The sequence below is a fragment of the Bactrocera oleae genome, chromosome X (assembly GCF_042242935.1).
Source record: "Bactrocera oleae isolate idBacOlea1 chromosome X, idBacOlea1, whole genome shotgun sequence".
Lineage (NCBI taxonomy): Eukaryota > Metazoa > Arthropoda > Insecta > Diptera > Tephritidae > Bactrocera > Bactrocera oleae.
Window position 1 is genome coordinate 31585072 of NC_091541.1, and position 23123 is coordinate 31608194.

Consider the following 23123-nt stretch of genomic DNA (forward strand, 5'->3'; position numbering starts at 1 on the left):
AATGCGTTAAGAGCTGACTGCCGGTAACGTGCTTCAATTGACTAGGCAAAAATACATATATAACAACAATTAAGCTTTATGAGCCGTTTGGATGAGTTGAGTTCACGAAGACGGAGATAAAAAATCATATCGGTAACATGACATAACATAAAAACATATAAAGACAGTGGTAAAATGTGTCGATAACATTCAAATATTCAAATTGAGTCAATGTATCAACTCGCGAATAGTTAAGCAGCGTTGAATATGTAAATCATAGAAGTTTTAGTGGAACAATAATTATTATTATACAGGATTAATACTTATGAAATGAAACATAAACTTTTCAGTTAAATATATGGAGATTACTTTGTTTCTTTATTTTACCATCCCATCCATTTTACCATAACACTCCCTCTTATTTCACTAAATCACTCTTAAAAAGTTTTTAAGTTTGGATGTAACCGAACATTTTATACTCTCGCAACTTGCAAGGATCAAAGCCTGGGAACTTACTTCAGGTGTTCGCAAAATTTGATATTAAGGGAAGTATTGAACCGGTTCAACCCATTTTTGACACAAAATCATACTATTATCGAGAGTTTCATTTATTTATTTTATTATATGTATATATTGCAATTATATATCTTACACATTGACCGATATTTTCGGTAAAAAGTTAACTATAGGTACTGGGGTCCACATATTCAGCACCTAGGGGCTTGAACAGTGTTGGTTCGATTTAAACAATTTTTGGTCACAAGGGTAGGCGCATTATTCACGCAAAGTTTTATCCCGATACAATCAATGTTGCTTGATTTGCATAGTAGATAGTGAAAAAATCAGATGGAATTTAAAATGGTGTTATATGGGAAATAGGTGTGGTTGTAATCCGTAGAAATATGAGAGGAATGTTATGTGCCGAATTTGGTTGAAATCGCTTAATCAGATCCCAGGATATGGGTTTTCACCTAAAAGTGAGCGGTACCACGTCCACTGTCTAATTTTGAACGCGGGTCCTATAAAATCATCTCATACTATCCCAGAGATAAAATTTAATGTCACAAAAACATTTGTTCTCAGTGAATTTTGTTATTATAGCTTTAGCGGTTTAGGTGGTATGCATATTAAATTTATTAGGGGGCGGGACCATGCCCACTTTTAAAATTTTTAAACTGCAGATGCCCCTCCCTAATGTCATCCTGTGTACTAAATAACAGTCTTGTATCTTACTGTGGAGCTTAGTTATGGCAATTTATTTGGTTTTGATTAATTTCGTTATGTGGACGTGCAGTGGTCCGATTACGCCCATCTGCAATACCAACCGTCTTACGGTACCAAGAAACATGTGTACTAACTTTCATAAAGATATCTCAATTTTTACTCAAGTTACAGCGTGCACAGGCGGACGGACGGACAGACACCCGGATTCCAACTCATCTCTTCATCCTGATCATTTATATATACAAGTATGTATTTATATAACCCTATAAAGTCTTTAATGTATTCACTATATGAAGGAGAAATTCCTTCGTCCATTGTAGCATTAGAAGAGATTATCGAGAAATATGAGTATAATTCTCCGAAAGAACATTCTCTTTCTTCATTATCTCCTCTACATTCATTGGTTTCTTCTTCGCTATTGAACCGTTGGAATCCTGCTTCCTTTTCCTTTTTTGCTGCTTTTCCTTCATAATCGCTGTCTACACTGCTTGTGTATTCGCTATCATCTGCGTCTGGTCTAAATCTTTTAAAATATCCTGCGCAGGTAGAGGATATTCCTCGTTTTCGTTCATTACTGGCGAAACATCTTCCACGATAACTGGTTCCCGTACCGTCCCTTTTTTCGAAGACATTATTAACACTGTTTTCCGATGAATAATTATACGAGAACTGACTATTTTCACTGTCTGTTAACATTTAAATTTTATTAGAAAATTTATCCGTATTTATAATAAAATTTCGACATAAATTAAATTTGCACACGGTAAAGACTATAACACATTGAAGACGACGACGACAGCAGAATATTTACTATTTACTAGAATATTTACTATCGGCAAGCTATCGGCCGCAGGCCATGATTGAGTTTAAGCCATGATTGGAAAAATCCTGCGCTGCCCAGATCGCTGCCGGCGCTGTCATCATCGTCGTCAATGTGTTATAATCTTTGCCGTGTGCAAATTTAATTTATGTCGAAATTTTATTATAAATACGGAGAAATTTTTTAATAAAATTTAAATGTTAATGGCGAAGAAGAAACCAATGAATGTAGAGGAGATAATGAAGAAAGCGAATGTTCTTTCGGAGAAGGATACTCATATTTCTCTATTCTCTCTTCCAATGCTAATATGGACGAAGGAATTTCTCCTTCATATAGTGAATACATTAGAGACTTTGATCTCACTCTCCTTGAAGGAGAAACAGGACGAAGCGAAGAGCTGTCTACATATGTTGATGGACTCCCTTCAATATTGTCAGAAAACTCTAACAACGCAGAAGAGAGAATTAAGAACGTGTTCCTTAAGGAATTCGGCCAGCATACTCTTAGACAGCGAGTGGTGCACGACGTATTTGGAACCAACCATGAAAATGGAAACATCGAACTGGATAGGGAACAGTTATGCAGAAAATTTTTAGGTCTTAGTTTTAGGTGATACAAACAACCGTTAGGTGAACAAAACTATTATATTCTGTAGCAACAGGTTGATAGAGTATGAAAATAATTCTAATAAAACATCGCACACACATATAAAATGGCTTGCGCTTTCCTCATACTGTAAATGAAAATAATTTATTCTTACATACATCCTCTCTATATCAACCACTGCCCAAATATTTTCTGGTAAAATTTGTTGTCATCAATTCTTTATCAGTAAAATGTTATAAAAAACTCAGAAATATTTTTTGCATTGACAGATCTATGTATTATATTCTAAATTTTGTGTTATTTCGCAACCTGACTAAAAACTAGCCCTCACATTTTGCAAAGCAGGGACTCAATTCACCAGCTCTCTCATGCCAATCTGAATAGATGTGAGAAAACCATATTTGTGCAGTAAATAATTCGGCTTGGCTTATGCATACAAAATCATGTTCACTCGTCTTAATAATTTTCTTGTTATTTATTATATTTACGGTATTTCTTCTGTAATAAAATACTCCATAATTTTATTACATGTCGATGACGTAAAGGTTTTGAAAATATGTACTTCAACTGATAAAGGTCTCTGTTGCAAACAGACTTAAACAATTTGGTTGCTTGGTGTGATAGAAATTATTTGCTATTAAATCTCAAAAAATTTAAGACGATGTGCTTTTCCCGTAGATCTGTGCATCCCCCTCCCAATGTAATAAAAAAGTATAGACTAGAGCAAGTTTTTAACTTTTTTGATTTTGGAGTTACTATGGCCCCTAAGCTTAATTTCATATTAATACCATGGTTTTAAAAGCAAAAGTTGTTCTCAGTTTTGTTAAACGTTGGGATAAAGAATTTAGAGATCTGTGTGTTACTAAAACTCTTTTTATAACTTTTGTTAGAATATGGTTCTGTTGTATGGAATCCTAATTACCAAATCCATTCTGACAAGTTAGAGTCTGTTCAAAAACAATTTTTACTTTTCGCATTTCGAATGGGATTCTAGGTTAAGTCTACCTACGTACACTAGTCATTTAAAGCTCATAATTCTAACTGCACTTACTAGTCGTAAGGAAATGTTGGCATAGTATTTTTAGGGAAAATCCTGAATGGCACAGTTTGCAGTTTTTTTATGAAGTTTGTCTGAAGCTATTTTTAATATCGTGGCTTAATTTTCGAGGCAGCCTAAACCCTTACTGTTAAAATCTTGTAGATCTTGACGCTTAAAAAACTCTCATGCCTTTCATGACTCGGCTAATTCTGCACTTATGCGAATTGCGCGGTAGGGGGCTTTTTTTATTATTGTAAGCAAACAGGTTATGGATTTCTATAGTTTACCTTTGAAATCAATAACAGAATGCTTATGACCGTCGTTCCCAAGGGAGATATTCGTAAACCAAATCATACTTGTTGACGTTTTAGTTATTATACTCTCGCAACGGTTGTTTGTATCCCCAAAAACAAATCGAGATAGATAAATCGGTCTGTCAGTCCGTGCCAGCGATAACTCGAGTAAAAATTAAGATATCTTAATGAAACTTGCTACATACATATGTTTCTTTGCAACTGAGGCGCCATTGAACGAAAATCTATAAAGTGGCATAACTAAGCACTAAATTAAGATACAAAACTGTAATTTGGTACAGGAGATCGCAGTAATAGGGGAAACTATTGGGCCGGATTTTTTAAGTGAGCGTGGCCTGCCCCTTAAACGTTTAAATTTAGATATCTTCCAAACCGCTGAAACTAGCTCAACAAAACTTGCTGAGAAGAAGTCTTTCTAGTATTTCTTCAAACACTGTTAAAATGGGTGAAATCATATAATAACCACGCCCACTTTCCGTATAACGGTTATATTGAAAACAGCTAAAAGTGCGATAACTCACTGAAAAAATGCGCAACAAATATTAAATTTCACAACCAAAATAGTAGGGAAAGGCTTTATTGGAGCAGGTGTAAAAATTGGACAATGGGCCCACTTTTAGGTGAAGTTCTATATCTCAGAAATTACTTGACCGATTTAAACCATATTTGGCGTGTTAAGTTACTCAAACATTCATATTTTACACTGTGATAATTGAAATTTGGGAGAATATTCTTGTAATGACAGCATGCCCTTGTGCCAAAAAGGGGTAAAATCGGGTCAATACTTCCCTTAGCCCCCATATATCTAATGCAAATATTTTCGAACTTCCAGTTGTCTTTATACTATATCTATCGGTCAATATGTAAAAAATCTTAATAAAATTCAGAAAGAATCGCTTTCTACTTGCAAACAGTGTTTATTCTATCCTGTGATTGTTAAATAATGGATGTATTTTACTTTTAAGGGAGTATTCTAGTGTAGAATTCTAAAAAAATTGATTGTTTTTCATGTTTTCAAAGTTTAAAAATTTAAGAATATTTGTACGAGAGGATTTTTGAAAATTTGAATTATTTACGGAGATATAGGCATTTTACTGACCCGGCCTAAAAACTGGTTCGGCTGAGTCTAATCAAACAAAGACTTTACGCGAAACTTTAAATGCGTTTTCTCAGACCAGACTTTTTCAACACGATTTCTCGAGTTCTACTGGTCCGATTTACTTGAAATTTTCAGAGAATCTTCTTTATAGGCCTTTCTAGCCTCAAATTTTAATTTTTAGTATTTTTAAAAAATACGAGAAAATAAAAAAAATGCTAAAAAAATCGTTTTTCTTTTCACATTTTATTTTTACTTATCGACTATGAACCAGACAATTGCGATATCATTGCAGTTTGATATCTTTTTTTTTCATTTCAGATGTCTAGGAGGGTTGAAATCATAGATATGCTCATGTGCCAATTTTTGGAGACTCCCACTTCATCAGCTGCCAGTTTTTTAAATTCTTAACTTTTTTCTGTACTATTGTAACGGATAAAAAAAACTTTGACACCTTAAAAATTACCTAAAATTCATGTCTCTGGCTAGATTACCCCCTTAAATAAAATGTATACGAAAATCCCATATGTCACTTTACCTTGCGAGAGTATAAAAAGTTCGGTTGCACTCGAACTTAGTCCTTCATTACTTGTTTTTTTAGATATTAACACTTTCAAAGCTTGTGCACACTCTATCCAATATTTTTAAAATGATTAAGTTTAACATAGTTTAATTTAGAAAAATAATATTTGTTTGTGAATAATTTTGAGACAAAACATAATTGTGAAAGTTTTGCTGCCAGTTTAAGAACTAAGCAATTGGTTTTAAGTATTAATCATTTTGCTGGCATTTAGTTGGGGAAACATATAACGGTTCGTTCTAAATAAAAAGTTCATTTTATGTGTGTGATATACAGCGCCTTTACCAATTAGCTGCGAGTGTCAAGCACAACTTTGATTAAGGCGGGGAGCTTCCGTACTTGTTGTGCAACAAACCTTGAAAAATACTTTAGAAACACCAATTGATACTGACAAACAAAGTTTACCCTAAAGCTAGCATTAATAAAGGGTGTCCTAAAGTTAACGTAAGATTTAAATTTGGCACCATTTATGTAGTAAAGTTTTAAAAACCCTAAACAAAAAATCGACGGCTGACAGTTTAGGCTTGGTAAAAATTAAGCGTTCGTTACACGATAGAAGAACGTGTATTCATTATTGAACAATATTTCAAAAATAATGAAAGCTTAGTGCCATTCAATTTTGCATCAATAAAATTCAGCCATATTTACGCAGAATATTCATGGAAAATGTCGACAAACGAGCGCCTGATGTATTATCCTATAAATAACCCTATCATATGTACTTTATGATTCAATAAAAAAATTACAATCGAAAGACTGTGTTTTCTCTTTGATTTCAATCTTGCATAAATTCTGGGACACCCTTTAGGAGAAGAAATGCTATTACCCTTCACAGTTGCATTTTTTATAGCATTAAAAAGTATAAATAGATCAGCTTGAATGGTAACTATATGCTATAATGATAATTACTGGTATGTCAAAATTCGTGAAGATATCTTGTCAAATAAAAATGTTGTTCATATAAGGACATCGATTTGATCGTTCAGTTTGTATGACTTAGCTCGTCGCGCTGATCATTTAGATACTTAGATACAGTGAAACCCGTCATAACCGGATATTCACCAACGGTCAGTGTTTTTGTCCGGCTTTGGTAGCTGTCCACATATGGGGGCCTTGGAAAAAAACGCGGAAAAAAACGTATTCTTAGAGTCACAAAAAAAACGGAAGTTGTAATTTATTAAATGTTATATATTTTGCAAAATTATTTATGTTTAGAAAAGACAAATATATGTATGTATGTATATGGATTTTGGTCGGCGAAGAAGCCTGATAGATAGAATCTTACCATGGTAGGGGGTACATCAAGGGCTTGATCAAGGTGTCATGCGTTAAATAACGCAATCTCGAACGTAGCTTACAGATACCTGGCGCCCTCCGTAATAAGATAGCCTTCCTTGCGCAGCTAAGGGTATGCGCAAGCGGACATACTTTCACCTACACTCGTGGGTCCAGAATATGAACCGAAATAATATCTACATAAAAGAGTCCAGATCTCCGGTAAACAAGCCGGAAAGAGCTAGTCGCTACTCGAAGATGCCAGTGCACCGCCAGGATCGAAGCTTGGGCAGGACGTGAAGGCAGCCCCAATCAAGGGAGCTGTAGCTAAGGCTGGCTCCGGGAAAGCAACAGCACCAAAGGCAGCCGGTACCAAACCCTGTAGCTCCCATCTAAGGGCGTGGCTGCTAAAGAGGGGGAGAGTGAAGATGCCAAAAGTGCAGCTGCGAAATGTGCGTCTGCCAGAGATTGGCCCAGCTTTTATCCAAGATAGGGGAGGTATATCCCGGAGCCAAATTAGTAACGGTGGACACACAAGACATCTCGTTCACACTAAGCGCAAGGGGCTGGATTACGGCTATAACATCGCAGCCAAACCAGATTATGCAGCTCATAAGAGTCTGCAATCCGAATCTGCCTACGGAAGGGTGGAAATTTATTAAGCCCTTCGAGGACTCGTAGCAGAATCTGGCGTGGAGACCAAAAGGGCCGCGATGCAGATTTTGTTATTGCTAACTAAGAAATTCATCAAACCGCTGGCGAAAAATGGCGGGATCAACTACGGATTCACGAAGGTGAGAATCACGAACTATAAGTCGGACGCCGATGCTGCTCATCATCCAGCATCGGAAAACGAGATGGGCGTAGTCGAGGAAGATCCTATGGAGTCCTCGAATGATGGTGATAGTTTAGAGCAAGGTTCTTCGGAGTCTGCGCTTGCAGATGCACTCTCAAATCTTTACACAGAAAGACGCAGATAAAACAATTGTTGATGCGTCTTCTACAAATTAATCTCCAGCAAACTAGCTTCAGTAGCCCTAATTAACCGCGTGTCAATAGAGCAGCCTAAGTTTGTCCTTATTCAGGAGCCATAAGTTTATGGAAGGCGCATTTGCGGACTGAGGACACCGAAAGTTAAGCAACACCATATAGGGTAAATTTTGAAGGTAAGGTCAGGGCATGTAAAAGGAAAACCTTAACGTTTTTATGTTACATCGTTATAGCAACCATGACACAGCAGCAATAGCTGGGAGACAGGCGAAAGTTTTTACCGGCTGGTGTCAGGTTATATGCCATACGATGAGGGGCACGTACCATCTCAGCTGGTAAAAGAGTTGGACTCAAACGCGCACCACACAATCTGGGGCAGCATAGACGTCAATGATAGAGGTGAGTGTCGCTTGAACTACTTGCTAGAAATTGAGCTTCCGTTGTGCAACAGAAATATTACCCTTGTGTCGGAAGATCTGATAAAAAATTAACCCAATGAAGAGTTCTTGAAGAACACACTCCTTTTCGGACCACCGCTACATTGAATGCATAATTGAAAAAGATGTAGAAAAGGTCGAAAATTTCAGGAATCATAGGAAAACAAACTGGTAGTTGCACCTGCAAGAGCTAAAAAAATAGTACTCCTGTGATTTTGCCATTTCAACCAACGAACAAAGAGGTCCTAGACATCCTCGTTAAGCAGTTCACAGAATCTTGCCGACAAGTATTAGATGTGGTCTGCCGTACTTAGGGACTTACAGATGGATTGCAGGAATCATTTAAATTTGGCTAAACTATTCCAATGAGAAGAGGAGTGGGATAACTAATATAATATAACCTCTTAAAGACATACATATAAAAAGGAGGTAAGGAAAGCAAAAAAGCAAATCGTGGAAATCTTTTTGTAATGATATCGAGAATAATAATGGCACAATCGGTGCATAACATTGGATACCTACAAAGGCCAGACAATAGTTGGATGATATCCAGTGAAGAGGCTCTAGACTTGCTAATGGATACTCACTTCCCAGGCAGCTCTGAAAACCACACGATGGAGTATAAACTAGGCAGGCGGTTGAAACAGACTCCATCGCTGCAGATATAGTGTCAGATAATAATGTATACTGGGCGATAAGTAGTCTCAAGCCCTTCAAATCACCGGGACCAGACGGCATATTTCCGGCTTAGTTACAGCAATCTCAGATTTAGATAACCTGGTTAACGACCATACTAAAAGGAGCATTGCAATTAAAGAACATTCCTTCGCCATGGAGGAAGGTCGAGGTAATACATATAATATATATATAATATACCAAAAGCGAGCAAAAGCTCACACACTAACCCAAAGGATTTCAGACCAATTGTCTTTCCTCACTTTTATTAAAAACACTGAAATAATCTAGCTTTCCTCGACATAGAAGGCGCTTTCAATAACATCCCGCCTCGTGCCATAATGGGCGCGCTTAAGGATTTGGGAATCTCTGAGTCTCTCAGAAAATTAATTGAACAGATGCTCACGGGCAGGTTTATATTTCATCGCTGGTAGCTTCAACGATGTGCAGATCTGTCCGAAGGAGTACGCCCAACGAAGGCATGTTATCTCCACTTCTCTGGATCGTTGTGGCCAATTACGAAAAATAATACGCGGTAAAACGGATTGAAAGTATACAAAGAGCAGCCAGTATTTGTATCAGTGGAGAACGTAATTCTACTCTTACCGCCAACAAACCTGTTTTGTAACAAAGTGGAAGGCGGTGTCTTCTCTGCAAAACTAGATAAAAAAAATCGTTCTCCGTCCACCAGACCACTGCAGTGTCTTCCAAGCGGAATTAAAGAAGGCCTCCTTGTTCTGCCAAGGAGTGTGCTCATAATAAGGAATATTTTCATATACGCAGATAGTCAAGCGGCTTTAAGATCACTGAAGTTTCGAAGGTCTAAGATAGTGAAATAATGCCTTGATCTCTTGGTGGATTTTGCATCCTACTTCATGATTAACTTTCAAAGGGTTCCAGGACATAGTGATATCCCTGGGAACGTCTCGGAAGTTGCTTATATAAAACTCTTTGTACTGATGAACTTCATTAGAAGCACGGGGTGGTTCAGAGAGGAAACAATAGAGTGAGGAGACTTAAGTCCCTGTGGTATCACAATTTGCCTTATAAAGCCCAAGGTGCGTCGTTAGACAACCACTCCAGCTACCTTACCTACCTATATATGGATATGAATGTGTATTATATTCATATACTTGTATACTTAAGTTGAATAAATATCCACTAGGATATCCATAATTATATGTGAAAGTGTATCTTCAAATATCACTCGTTGTGTTCTGTTATGAAGATAAGAAGCTATCTATTGAAGAAATCTTGGCTGAAAGCCCAGAAGATCAAGTTTATGTATGAGAAGCAAAAGATTTACTCTATCGCTTTGCTAAAGTATGTATATATAACATCCGTATGCTTATGTTCCCTAAAACCCAATGATGCATGGTTTACAAATTCAAGCAAATTTGTTATAGTCGATTTTTCTTTATGAAATCCATGCTGAGATGAGGAAATTAACGGAGAAATCGAAAAGGTTACATGGTCAGCGAGGTATTAATGAGAGGTTTGGCGATACCTCTATAGTTTTCAATGTTGGACTTTTATTGTTCTTAAAAAAACTGTCGCAAAACTCCACAAATTAATATGAATTAACAAAACGGGAATTACAAATTGTACACAATTTTCTTTACATATTTTATGAAATTTTGTCCGGTTATTAGAAATAATTTGAACAAAATGCTACCGATAATCCGTGTCCGGTTATGGGAATTGCTTTGTATGAGAATATTAGTAAAAACTTTGTGTTCATGAAAGGATTGTCTGTATTGGGAATTTCACTATACTTTATTGGGTCTCCGATGTTGCCTGCTGGGTGTTACAATCTTCTTGGAAAATTTAATACGCCCTGTTCAGGGCACAATTATGATGCCTTAAATTTGGTATACAATTGACATAGGCATTGAACAGTGCCAGAAGAATCTCTTTGAGGACAACTCTTTTATTCAATGTTGTTTTTAAGCTTTGGTCTCTGTGAATTGTAAGTGTAAACCTATTATTAAGTTTAGAATATATCTCACGTTATCTATAAGGGAATGGAAGGAATATATTTTTTATGTTATATAAATAACTGAAATTCGAAGAATATATCAATTGAATTAAATTTAGATTTTGAAGGTTTTTATAAATGTAATTTATTAATTATCCAAAAAAAATCCTCTTGTTATAAATAGTATTTAATCTTGCTGCCAACTTATAAAGATATAGCATTCTATTATATTACAGCTGATGGTTTCCTTCAGCAGCTATATTAAAGCGGTCCGTTTGTGTTTTTGTATATATATGATATGCCGTAATCATAAAAGTATTTAAACAAAAACATAACTTCTTATATGGACTTCTCTAGACTGAACTAATTTGAGAACACAGTAAGATCATAAGGTATTATTAAATGGGTTATAATAACCTTGATAACCTGTTGCACAGTGACTTTAAAAATTAATCCTTGACTAATTACCTCGTCTTTTATGTCAGCTACCTTTACGTTAACTATGGAACTGGATCGTTTGTTTTTACATCTACGTCGACGTTTCCGTTCAAAAACTGCTTTAGATCTGGTCAGATGATCGAGATGTTGTGGTGAAGTTGGTTTCTTAATATCTCCCGCAAATTTTTTAAATGAATTTAATATTGGTATCGATGGCAAGAATAGTGATGTGGTTGACTGTTGCAACGACTGTGATGTTGCTTTGAATGCTGTTTCTTTTTGTTGTATAGTGACTAATTCTTGTGCTTTGTTGTGAGATTTTAAAGTAGCAAACTTTGACAGTTTGACTTTTGATTTCGCAGCTGTGGTTTCTGTTGTTGTTACGGTTGCTGTTCCTGTGTTTGTAATTGCTGTTAGCGATATTTCCCTTGTTGTTATTGACTTCTGCTCTATTGGTTGCAGGGATAAGTCTGACATATTACGGGCACATTGGTTATGGTTAGAATAGAATTAAGCCTATGTGTTGCTAAGCTTTACAGTTGAAAGCTCAAAGGCATGATTAGCGATTCGTGATTCACTTTGAAAATCAAGAGCATGTGATCATGTGCCAAATAAGTGTATTTCAATCGCTCAATCTGAAGTAGTATTGTTAAGCTTTCATGTAAAGAAAAAGTATAAATATGCATATATAAGTTATCTATCTTAAATATTAATATTATTATTTCATGGATAAATACATCGAGCATAACATTTATGCTACCCTATTAGGTCTTATTAGTCAACAAAACTTAGGTACATCAAATATCTAAAAACCCTTATGGATCAATAAACTTAGAAACAAGAAAACACGTTAACTTCGGTTGCATCGAAGCTATAATACCCTTCCCAGGTAGCTTTCTTATAGCAAAAAAGGGTATAAAAAGATCTTTATGTTGATTTTGATCAGTCAGTTTGTACGGCAGCTACATGGTATAGTAGTCCAATCTGAACAATTTCTTCGGATATTGTACTCTTCGGTTGGATTATAATCCGTACCAAATCATGAGAGTATATTCAAATTCAAGGTCAAATTCAAAAGTTTTCCATACAAGCAATCGTACGAGTACGTCGTTTGGTATTTGACATTTAGCATTTAAATATACTTTATAGTTTACTTTTGTCAATTGTGATGGGCAGACGTGCAATAGCATACACTTTTACCGTTAAGCCATGCGATAAATCTGACTTCAGTAGTAGCCAATGTTAGCATATTAAACTAGACCTTTGAAGATGATAAAAAAAAATTAAAATTATAGTAGATTGAAACCCATCAGAAACGAAATATAAAATGACAAACATTAGGGGAAAAATAATTTGCGGGAAAACGAAGGGGTGGAGCGTAGCTAAATTTTTTAGGATTAAGAATGGTTTATCTCGATTTACGGCAAAGCTACGGGTCCCACAGAAAAATGTTATATGGCAATAGGGAATCGAAAGATCTATAACCTTCATATTGTGACATTATTCACATAACCTCAAATTGTATGTGAAAAATTCAAATAACCAACGTTTCTGGTTTTTTATCTTTATCTTGTAAAACAATTTTTTTCTTTCACGAAATTTGGTGGAAACTTTACCATAGTAATGTATATAAGTTATATACCATCTGAAAATAGAGACTTTCCAGAACATAAAGACTATAGAATTTATAAAAATTTGATATTTTGAGTTGAGATTTTTTGATTGAAAATTAGGGATTTTTCGATATTATGTCTTTATAAAGAGAAGAAATAAATATTTTAAATAGAAATAATACAGTGTGTTTAGGGTAAGTTTCCACTAAATTCCGTGAAATAAAAAATAGTTATGTATATGATAAAAACAAAAAACCCAAAAAGTTTGTTATTTGAATTTTTCACATAAATTTTGAGGTTATGTGAAAAAAGTCACAGTACGAAAGTTATAGATCTTTTCATTGACACATAACCTTTTTCTGTAGGAAACGTAATTTTGCCGATAATTTAAGATAAACTACATATCCCTTAAAAATTGATTCACGCTCCTCCCCTTCTTTTTGTCGAACTCAGATCGCCCGTAAATTATTTTTCCCTTAATTTTTGTCATTTTATCTTTCGTTTCCGATGGGTTTTAATCTGCTATGATTCTTTTTGTTTTTTTAAATTATCTACCCTGGTCTATATGTCGTACGTTCCGCAAAATAATATATGCGTCTTTTAGGTTCCCCAATATCAATTGTCCAAGATGGTTACAGCAAGACTGTGCAAAAAAGTAAATCAGTACACCAAGTGAAACCATCACTTCTGTGGAAGAAAATTTAAGTGACCAAATTACCACTTTCTTATATTCATTACTATATTTTGTTTTGTGTCTACTACATTTATATTAATATTAACCTAAATAACTCAAAACATGTGAGAAAAAAGTGCACCAGGTAATCGGAAAATATTATATTATGAAGGTTTAGACCAAGATCTATACCATTTTAATTTAGCGCTGAACCGCATCATGTCTAAGAAAACACGTTAATTTTAATACACATAAGGGGTTAGGGGTAGTTTTCTAGTCTCCACGCGAGCTAGTCCCTCAGCTTTAAAGCTATATTACACACGTCATTTTCTCTCCCGGAACCACCGTCGTACCACTATAGCATATAACTACCATACTGATCGATCAAAATGAAGTTTTTGTATGGAAAATTTTTTTATTTGACGAGATATCTTCGAAATTCGGCATAGAATATTTTAAAAGACAATGCTACACTCTCCGAAAAAATTATTTAGGTCGGATCACTATAGCATATACATATGTAGCTGCCATACAAGCTGACCAATCAAAATGAAATTCATGTATGGAAACATTTTTATTTGTGAAGGAAATTCTAGCTTTGGTGCAAACAAAGTTACGTTTTTTTATACTCTCGCAACCTGTTGCTATAGAGTATAATAGTTTTGTTCACCTAACGGTTGTTTGTATCACCTAAAACTAATCCGTCCGTGCAAGCTCTAACTTGAGTAAAAATTGAGATATCTTTATGAAACTTGGTAGACATGTTTCTTGGTACTGTGAGACGGTTGGTATTGCAGATGGGCGTAATCGTACCACTGCCACGCCCGCAAAACGCCATTGATCAAAAACAAATAAATTGCCATAACTAAGCTCCGCAATAAGATACAAGACTGTTATTTAATAAAAAGGTTCACAATAAGGAGGGCATCTGCAGTTAAAATTTTTTTTAAAAAGTGGGTGTGATCCCGCCCCTAATGAGTTTAATGTGCATATCTCCTAAACCGCTAAAGCTATAATAACTAAATTCACTAAGAGAAAATGTTTTTATCACCTCTATTGACGCTGTGAAAATGGGTGAAATCGGGTGACAAGCCCGCTCACTCCCCATATAACGGTACTGTTAAAAAATACTAAAAGCGCGATAAACCAAGCACTAAACACGCCAAAGACATTAAATTTTATCTATGGGATGGTATGAGATGACTTTATAGGAACTGCGTTCAAAATTAGACAGTGGGCGTGGTACAGCCCACTTTTAGGTGAAAACCCATATATTGGGATCTGCTTAACCGATTTCAACCAAATTCGGTGCATAACGTTCTTTTCATATTTCTATATTATAGTGCGAAAATCCACAAAGAAATCTCAAACGAGTATACCATTTGACTTTGCGAGAGTATAAAATGTTCGGTTACATGCGAACTTAGCCCTTCCTTACTTGTTTTTTTTAATTTTTTTTTATTTAAAACTGCTCTTAGCAAGCCAAGCTGTTCTTGCAGGGAATGGCGAGGTAAATTTGGTGACCCATACGCTTGTGTAACTATATAGTAATTACACTTATTAAAGTTGTTTATTGTTACTTGAATAATTAGTTAATCGCATTATAATGTGCGATGGTGTGTGAATCGGTGATGAGTATAAACAGCCTTGAATACACCACCTGCAAGAAAAATATGCAAACTATCAACGGCACCATCGAAAGTCTGAGGCATTTAAGTTTAGAATCTAAGCCATTTATAACGAACTATTCTAATAGTAATTGTACAGGTACTTGCTCAACCGTTGCCAACAAAAGTTTGCCAAAAAGTTCTGTCGAAAAAACAATCGCTTCATGGCTAGCACTCTCAGTTCCCTTCTTGTATGTTAAAAATTTCAAAAGTACTTATAGGACTACAGCAGCGTGGTTGGCATAAAGCTCTGCGTGAAGAAAGTTTTGAATATTCGAAAATATCGTAATATGGAGAGCACTCGATTTTGACGATAGTGGATGAACGCATTTTCTCACAGGGTATATAATTTGCCAAATCAACAAATTCGACTCAACTATTTACTTACATATATACAAACAAGAGCCATCAGTTAAATTATGTATGTATGAGTGCAAGCAATTTCAACAACTCAATGTGGGATCTTAGCGCAAACAACTTGTTATAGCTGGCTAGACAATAAAATTATCGGTTACCCTACAGTAAAAATTCTAGCTATTTTCTATAGAATTGATGTTGTGAGGGAGGGTTTCACTTTGCTTTTACCGCAAGATATTTTACTTTTCACTGGCATCTGACATTGTCAATGAACATACTAATTGCACGGTAGCTTAAAAAAGTATACAAGTATTAGAAGATCATAACTACAAGTATTACCGTCATCATAACACAGTTGAGCTTGTGTATTAAGACATGACCTTTTATGCAAGTTTAAAAAGATTGGATACATATAATATATCTTAATTAAAATCTATAACATTTTAATTTAAAAAAATTAAACTATTTCTGATCTTTGGCAGCAAACCGCAATTGTGGGTCCGTTACAAGTGTTGTATAAAAATATGTTGGTCATCAAAATCAACCATATTTTTGTACGATAATTCAGATACTAGATAATACTACTACCTAATCAATCTGAGAACCAGGTCAGTATTATGAGGACGTCCCTTGTATGGAGCCCACAAGCAAATCTGAAAAAGGTCGGTATTGTGTGAATCAGCCGATGTCAGCATAAATATATACAAAGATCCTTATCGCATTATATAATATTACACTTTCTTAACCATATATCTACTAAAGAAACCGAAATGTTATGTGACAATTTCTTATATTTTATATATATTGTAAAACTATAAATTCGAGAAATTTACAATGTTGGTAACAAACATCTACTTCTAATTTAGTGATCTCGAATGTCATATGTTAAGCTTATTGATTAAGATTTTTTCGTTTATCATGTCATTTATTTTCAACATTGAATATTTTGATTTTCTAAAAGAAAAAAAACCTAGCGTCATTAAAAAAGTTTTCGACTAAAAATTTAAAATAAAATAATAATTGTAAGAGTAACGGAAAAATTGCAAAAAAAATTATGATTTTAAGAGTAATGCCTGTTAGTGCCAACCGAAGCTTCTTGCGGTGACCATGACTAATATGTACTTGGAGATTCATCTAAAATCAACCGGACAAAAAAAATGTTTTAGCAATAGATAATCTAGTGCCTGATCGAAGCTTTTTTTTATTCACCAAATGGCGGTCTCATTAATTTTTTTCAGAGTTTCGAAAAAAACCAACGGTTAATCTATATCTATATATATATAAAAAGTCGTGTTAGTTACACCATTTATAACTTAAGAACGGCTAATCGATTTGGCTGAAAATTCGTGGGGAAATACCTTCGAACCAGAGGACGGACTTCAGATAATTTTTATCTCTTTACCAGAAGACACCGGCCACGCCTTGCTGTGGCTAAGGTATAATTAAATTATATTGAGTAAGCAGTTTAATTTAGTAAAATGTTATTATCAAAACTAATTTCAGCATTTTTTTCTGTCCATATAGCTCGATTACCGAGCTCGAGTTATGATTTAAATAATAATTTTGTGCGACTGGGAAAATAGGGCAATTAATTAATTTTGTCCTCTACAATAGTGTTGAAATTGGCTGGAAATTTTGGGCATTTCGTATTTGGTTGCAGTTAGTATATGAAATCTAACTTCTATTCTGAAATCTAACTCATAGTATATATATTATTAAAACTTACATTATAATGAAATCATCACTAGTATTATTAATATTACCGTCAAAGTCGGTACATTTAATTGTGGCAAGTAATTTTCAAAAATTAGTAAATTAAAAGTCATCATTTAAATATTTTATTACTAAAAAAAATAAATTATAACAATAACAACACATAGCTACTGCAAGAGTACAGTAATTTCACTACACATTTGGATTGTACTGATTGTTGCTGCTGAACAAGACGCGCCATGTGGAACCGAAACACATTTTTATTGACACAACAGAAAATCGCATTCATAACAAAACAAACACAACATCTAATAAAAATAAAAAAAATAGCGGAATAGCTGCAGTGTTGATAAAAAGTTTAATCATAATTTGATATAATGGCTTACAAATATTATCCAAGCATTGCATAGAACAATGCTGTATTTAAACGGCAACGAGGAAGTTTTCGGTGATGCTGTCTTAAAACTGTCTGGTGATTGCCTATAGGCACAGTTATTCTTCGCTTTTCTTAAGCCAATGAGATTAATGAATATTTAAGCAATCGTTCTTATGGTAGTGTTGAAACACTTCAATTGACCATAAATATGAGAGAACAATTGCAAACTCATCCACCATCGGAAATAATAATTGCTAGATATTGGGGATAGTAGAATAGAACTGCAAACAAATAGGTAGTGCATGGTACTGCCAGACAATCTGCACTCCTGTTCACAAAAAAAAATTTGTTAATTGAGAGTATATTCCTGCAAGTAAAACCATTAATGAATCATAACAGGCTTAGTAATCAGGCAACGTTAGCGGCCAAAAATTTCGATGTTGACGAAATTGATTTCCAGATACAGAATGTACGATACGAATAGAGCTGAATTAAATTGAATTTGAAAATGTTTACAATAAAAACCTATATATATTATTGTTAAAAATTAGCAATGGCCTTACCCTCTTTCAATATCTCAAATGTTATCAACTAACAATTTTGAAAATTACTCATTTGTTACAAACTTGAATATAAAATTCATACAATAAAAAATTCAACATCTTTTCAAATTTAGAAGTAACCGCAAAAAACTTTTTCGTTTTTATTCATAAATACAATTTTACTACATTGAATACTTTTTAATTAATGTATACCTTAGTCACAGCAACGCGTGGACGGGGTCCTGTAGTACTTGTATACTATATAGTATACTATACAGTACAATTCAAAAGTTCCAGGACTTTTTAAACAACGCGGCTTCTAGTGGCGCCATCTGTCTGAAATTGTTATCCCTCAATTGTGTATTCTTCAGTGTTGTCGTATAAAATTTATATAACAGCTGGCTTGTATAACAGCTGAGATATCGCGCTACATGTGACATTACATTTGTAGTGTCGGTCGGAAAATGAGCATCGAACAAAGAGCCAACATTAAGTTTTGTTTTAAACTTGGTAAAAGTTTTACCAAAACTCATCAAATGATTAAACAAGTTTATGGCGATGATTGTCTATCCCGTAGCCGTATTCACGAGTGGTTTAAACGTTTTCAAAGTGGTCGTGAAGACATAAATGAGAATTGAGTCGAAACCCAAAAAATCGCGCCTGGAGAAGTCAAAAGTGAAGACAATGCTGATTTGTTTTTATGATTCCAAGGGTATTGTACACAAAGAATTTGTTCCGTTAATGCGGTATTCTACCTTGGAGTTTTGAAGTTTTTTTCGGCCCGAATATCGCGAAGATAGATTGGCGTTTGTTGCACGATAATGCGCCGTCTCATCGATCGACGCATGTGGCCGATTATTTGACCAAAAATCAAATTTTAACAATCAACCACTCCCCGCATTCACCTGATATGGCACCGTGCGACTTCTACCCTTTCGGAAAACTACATTTGGCCATGAAAGGAAACCGCTATGCTGACGTTGATGCCATCCAAAAGGCGACGACCGCCATCCTCAACGCTATACCGACAAATCACCTAAAAAAGTCATTCGATAACCTTCTTGAACGTGCAAAACGTTGTATTCAGGCGGAAGGAGACTATTTTGAAGGCGACCAATAAATTTTTCAAAAAAAAACAAATAATATTCGTTTTTTCGTTTAAAAGTCCTGAAACTTTTGAATTGCACTGTATGTATAAAAGAAAGTCGTGTAAGTTACACTATTCAAAACTTAAGAACGGCTGAACCGATTTGGCTGAAAATTGGTGAGGAGGTAGCTTAGAACTAGGTGATGTACATATCATACTTTTTACACTCTCGCAACCTGTTGCTACAGAGTATAATAGTTTTGTTCACCTAACGGTTGTTTGTATCACTTAAAACTAATCGAGTTAGATATATTGTTATATATATATGAATGATCAGGATGAAGAGACGAGTTGAAATCCGGGTGACTGTCTGTCCGTCCGTCCGTCTGTCCGTCTGTCCGTCCGTGCAAGCTGTAACTTGAGTAAAAATTGAGATATCTTTATGAAACTTGGTAAACATGTTTCTTGGTACTGTGAGACGGTTGGTATTGCAGATGGGCGTCATCGGACCACTGCCACGCCCACAAAACGACATTAATCAAAAACAAATAAATTGCCATAACTAAGCTCCGCAATAAGATACAAGACTGTTATTTGGTACACAGGATCACATTAGGGAGGGGCATCTGCAGTTAAAATTTTTTTTTTTAAGTGGGCGTGGTCCCGCCTCTAATAGGTTTAATGTGCATATCTCCTAAACCGCTAATGCTATAATAACAAAATTCACTGGAAGCAAATTCTTTTAGAACTTCTACCTACAGTGCAAAAAGAGTTGAAATCGGGTGGCAACTCCGCCCACTCCCCATATAACGGTACTGTTAAAAACTACTAAAAGCGCGATAAATCAAGCACTAAACATGCCAGAGACATTAAGTTTTATCTCTGGGATGGTATGAGATGACTTTATAGGAACCGCGTTCAAAATTAGACAGTGGGCGTGGCACAGCCCACTTTTAGGTGAAAACCCATATCTTGGGAACTGCTTAACCGATTTCAACCACATTCGGTGCATAACGTTCTTTTCATATTTATATGTTATACACAATGATTATATCGGGGTAAAACTTGCGTGAATAATACGTTTAATGTATGCCACCTTGTGACCAAAAATTGTCTAAATCGAACCAAAACGTTTCAAGCCCCTAGGTACTAAATATGTGGACTCTAGTGCCTATAGTTGACCTTCTACCGAAAATATCAGCCAATTCACAAAGAAATCTCAAACGAGTATACCATTTGACTTTGCGAGAGTATAAATTGTTCGGTTACATCCGAACTTAGCAATTCCTTACTTGTTAATATTTCAACATTTTTAGTTCTTATTTTTGAAAGCTTTTTTCACAAAAATATTTGTTATGGTTCAATATGCAAGAAAATAAAAATAAATATTTGAAACAAAAGAGTAACAGCACTTGGGATATTATGAAAGAGTGACATGCAATTTCTTAAAGTTGATTTAAGAAATATCACGTTTTTATCTTTATGTTTCTTAAAATATATTAAAATAAAATGTTTTAACTATTGTTTTTTTATTAATTTTTTCATTCCTAATTTATAATTATTTTTTGCGTACCTTTTTATTTATGATTTTTTATATTTATTAGCAAACTTTTTATTTATTTTTCTTATTTCTCTTAATGTTTGTATAAATGTACGGTTTATACTGATTGCTGCTACTGTACAATGTGGTTTTTTTTAGGACGCACCATGTGGAACCGGTAAGACATTTTAAATGTCACAACAAGAATTTAGCCACTACTTTGTTAGATTATGGGCGAACGACGCAAAGGCACTCTTAACAAATCAAACGCAACATCTAACATAAAAAAAAAGCGAATTAGCTATGGCCAAAAGCTAGATGACTTTACTTGCTTTCCTTTACTTTACATACTTTGAATGCTTGTATGACCAAATGAGCGCTAAGAATGCTGTCAAAAAGAATTTGTATTTTATAATATAAATGTTTAAAACAATACGCAAAAAATGAAGGTTTTGGGTACGCGACCTATATTAAGATAGGCCGCACTATGGTCTGTTTGAAACCGCTTTTCCTGTTCAATGTTTTACACGAACTGCGGGGGAATTCCATAAAAAAGTATTCAATAAGAACACCAATATCGTCGCAATACAGATGGCTTATAACACTATTGTGAGTAAATTATGGTTGTATAACCTTTTTGTTATTTCAAATTCTCTTAGTATTTTAATGTGTGCCGCACCAAATTTTCAACAAAAATTTTTGTTTTCTAAAACTGTTTATTAAACGAACCTTATATAAGAAGAGATCAATTTAGGCATTTTGTTTCATTTCATTTATATTTTATTTGTATATAAAGGTAAAAAATGACTAGCAAAATTAATATAATTCATATGGAACACTTATATGTACATACATTTTCTAATTCAATTTATCACATTTTCAATCAAACTCAAAATTTAATTTGTACTTATTTTGTATAAAAACTTTTGTGTTCATTTTAAGTATTTCCACTTAAACTTTTGAATATTATGTGGACATAATGCAGGACATCAAGCTTAAAGGCAAGCTGTTTATCGTCGGCGACTTTTTTAAAAATATCCCCAGTCGCACCTAGAATGTTGTTGTGAGGCTTGTGATTTTTCAAAAAATTACTTACGTCTTCAGCCAAAGGATTCAAACTGCATTCCTTTTGTCTTTTTCTCTCAGGAGTTACTGGCACTGAATTTTGTGTATGGCTGTCCAAAATGATTTCGCCACTTTCATTGAAGTAAAAAAGAAAATGAAGACTCATAATCAAGTTAATTCACAATTTAAGCTTGCTACATTTGTTGTTGTCTTAAAATCAATAAACATAGATAAGTGTAAGTATATCTGTAGTCCATATTTTCACACAGCCTTTTGGAGATAATTGTGTAAAATGATATTAGATACGTTACATTTTGATTTTTGATGATATATATTTACCTAATTCTCCGACAACAGCACACACATCGCTCCAACCCTCTTTTTGTTTATTTTTGTCTCGGTAATACAACTGGCCATAGATAAAATGATCCGAAACTCCTCCCTTTGCCTTCTCAGAGAGCTCATGAACTTTCAGTGCTGCCAAAAAAAACCACGAGTTCATGAGCTGCTGAACAGATGATACGCAAAATAATTAACTACCACTAAGAATTAACAATTTTTCTGTAGCTAGTGTTGTTTACGAGATAAATCCAAAAAAACGCGAATTTCATGGAAAAATTAAAAAAATCAAGTTTTACGTGTATTTTATATGGGAAATCTTTACAGGCCTTGGTCTAGTACTTAATATTAAAATTAAAGTCCCAAATTTTTAGGAAATTTTTTTTTTGGTATTTCCAACAAAATTTCACCATGGGACGAAAAAGAAAAAAAATAGTTTAAAACAAGTAAGGAAGGGCTAACTTCGGATGTAACCGAACATTTTATACTCTCGCAAAGTCAAATGGTATACTCGTTTGAGATTTCTTTGTGGATTGGCTGATATTTTCGGTAGAAGGTCAACTATAGGCACTGGGGTCCACATATTTAGTACTTAGGGGCTTGAACAGTTTTGGTTCGATTTAGACAATTTTTGGTCACAAGGTGGCATACATTAAACGTATTATTCACGCAAAGTTTTACCCCGATGTAATCATTGTTA

At 34.6% G+C, this 23123-nt stretch overlaps 2 protein-coding genes across 10 annotated transcripts in view; both read right to left on the reverse strand.

The window, feature by feature from the left end:
• zfh2 (Zn finger homeodomain 2) overlaps positions 1-23123 on the reverse strand; it is a 193786-nt gene that overhangs the window by 95075 nt on the left and 75588 nt on the right. For all 9 annotated transcript variants that reach the window (XR_004977376.2, XR_011397415.1, XR_011397413.1 and 6 more), the window contains exon 2: positions 11482-12105. Coding sequence is in view for 4 of the 9 variants with exons in the window: in XM_036367160.2 (XP_036223053.2) it covers positions 11482-11928 (447 nt within the window). In the remaining 5 variants the exon portion in view is untranslated. The remainder of the gene's footprint in view (positions 1-11481; positions 12106-23123) is intronic.
• Positions 21925-22883, reverse strand: LOC138858198 (uncharacterized). The gene is made up of 2 exons (XM_070112737.1): positions 22424-22883; positions 21925-22258 (listed from the first exon to the last, which is right to left on the reverse strand). The coding sequence occupies exons 1-2, from the start codon at positions 22584-22586 to the stop codon at positions 21957-21959; spliced, it is 465 nt and encodes a 154-aa protein (XP_069968838.1). The 5' UTR covers positions 22587-22883; the 3' UTR covers positions 21925-21956.

Bases quoted from the DNA above. Each gene is read 5' to 3' on its own strand.
- LOC138858198 (XM_070112737.1), bottom strand. From the start codon at position 22,586: ATGAACTCGTGGTTTTTTTTGGCAGCACTGAAAGTTCATGAGCTCTCT. The intron at 22,259-22,423 runs GTAAATATATAT...AATTGTGAATTA, and splicing joins TGCTGTTGTCGGAGAATTAG to ACTTGATTATGAGTCTTCAT.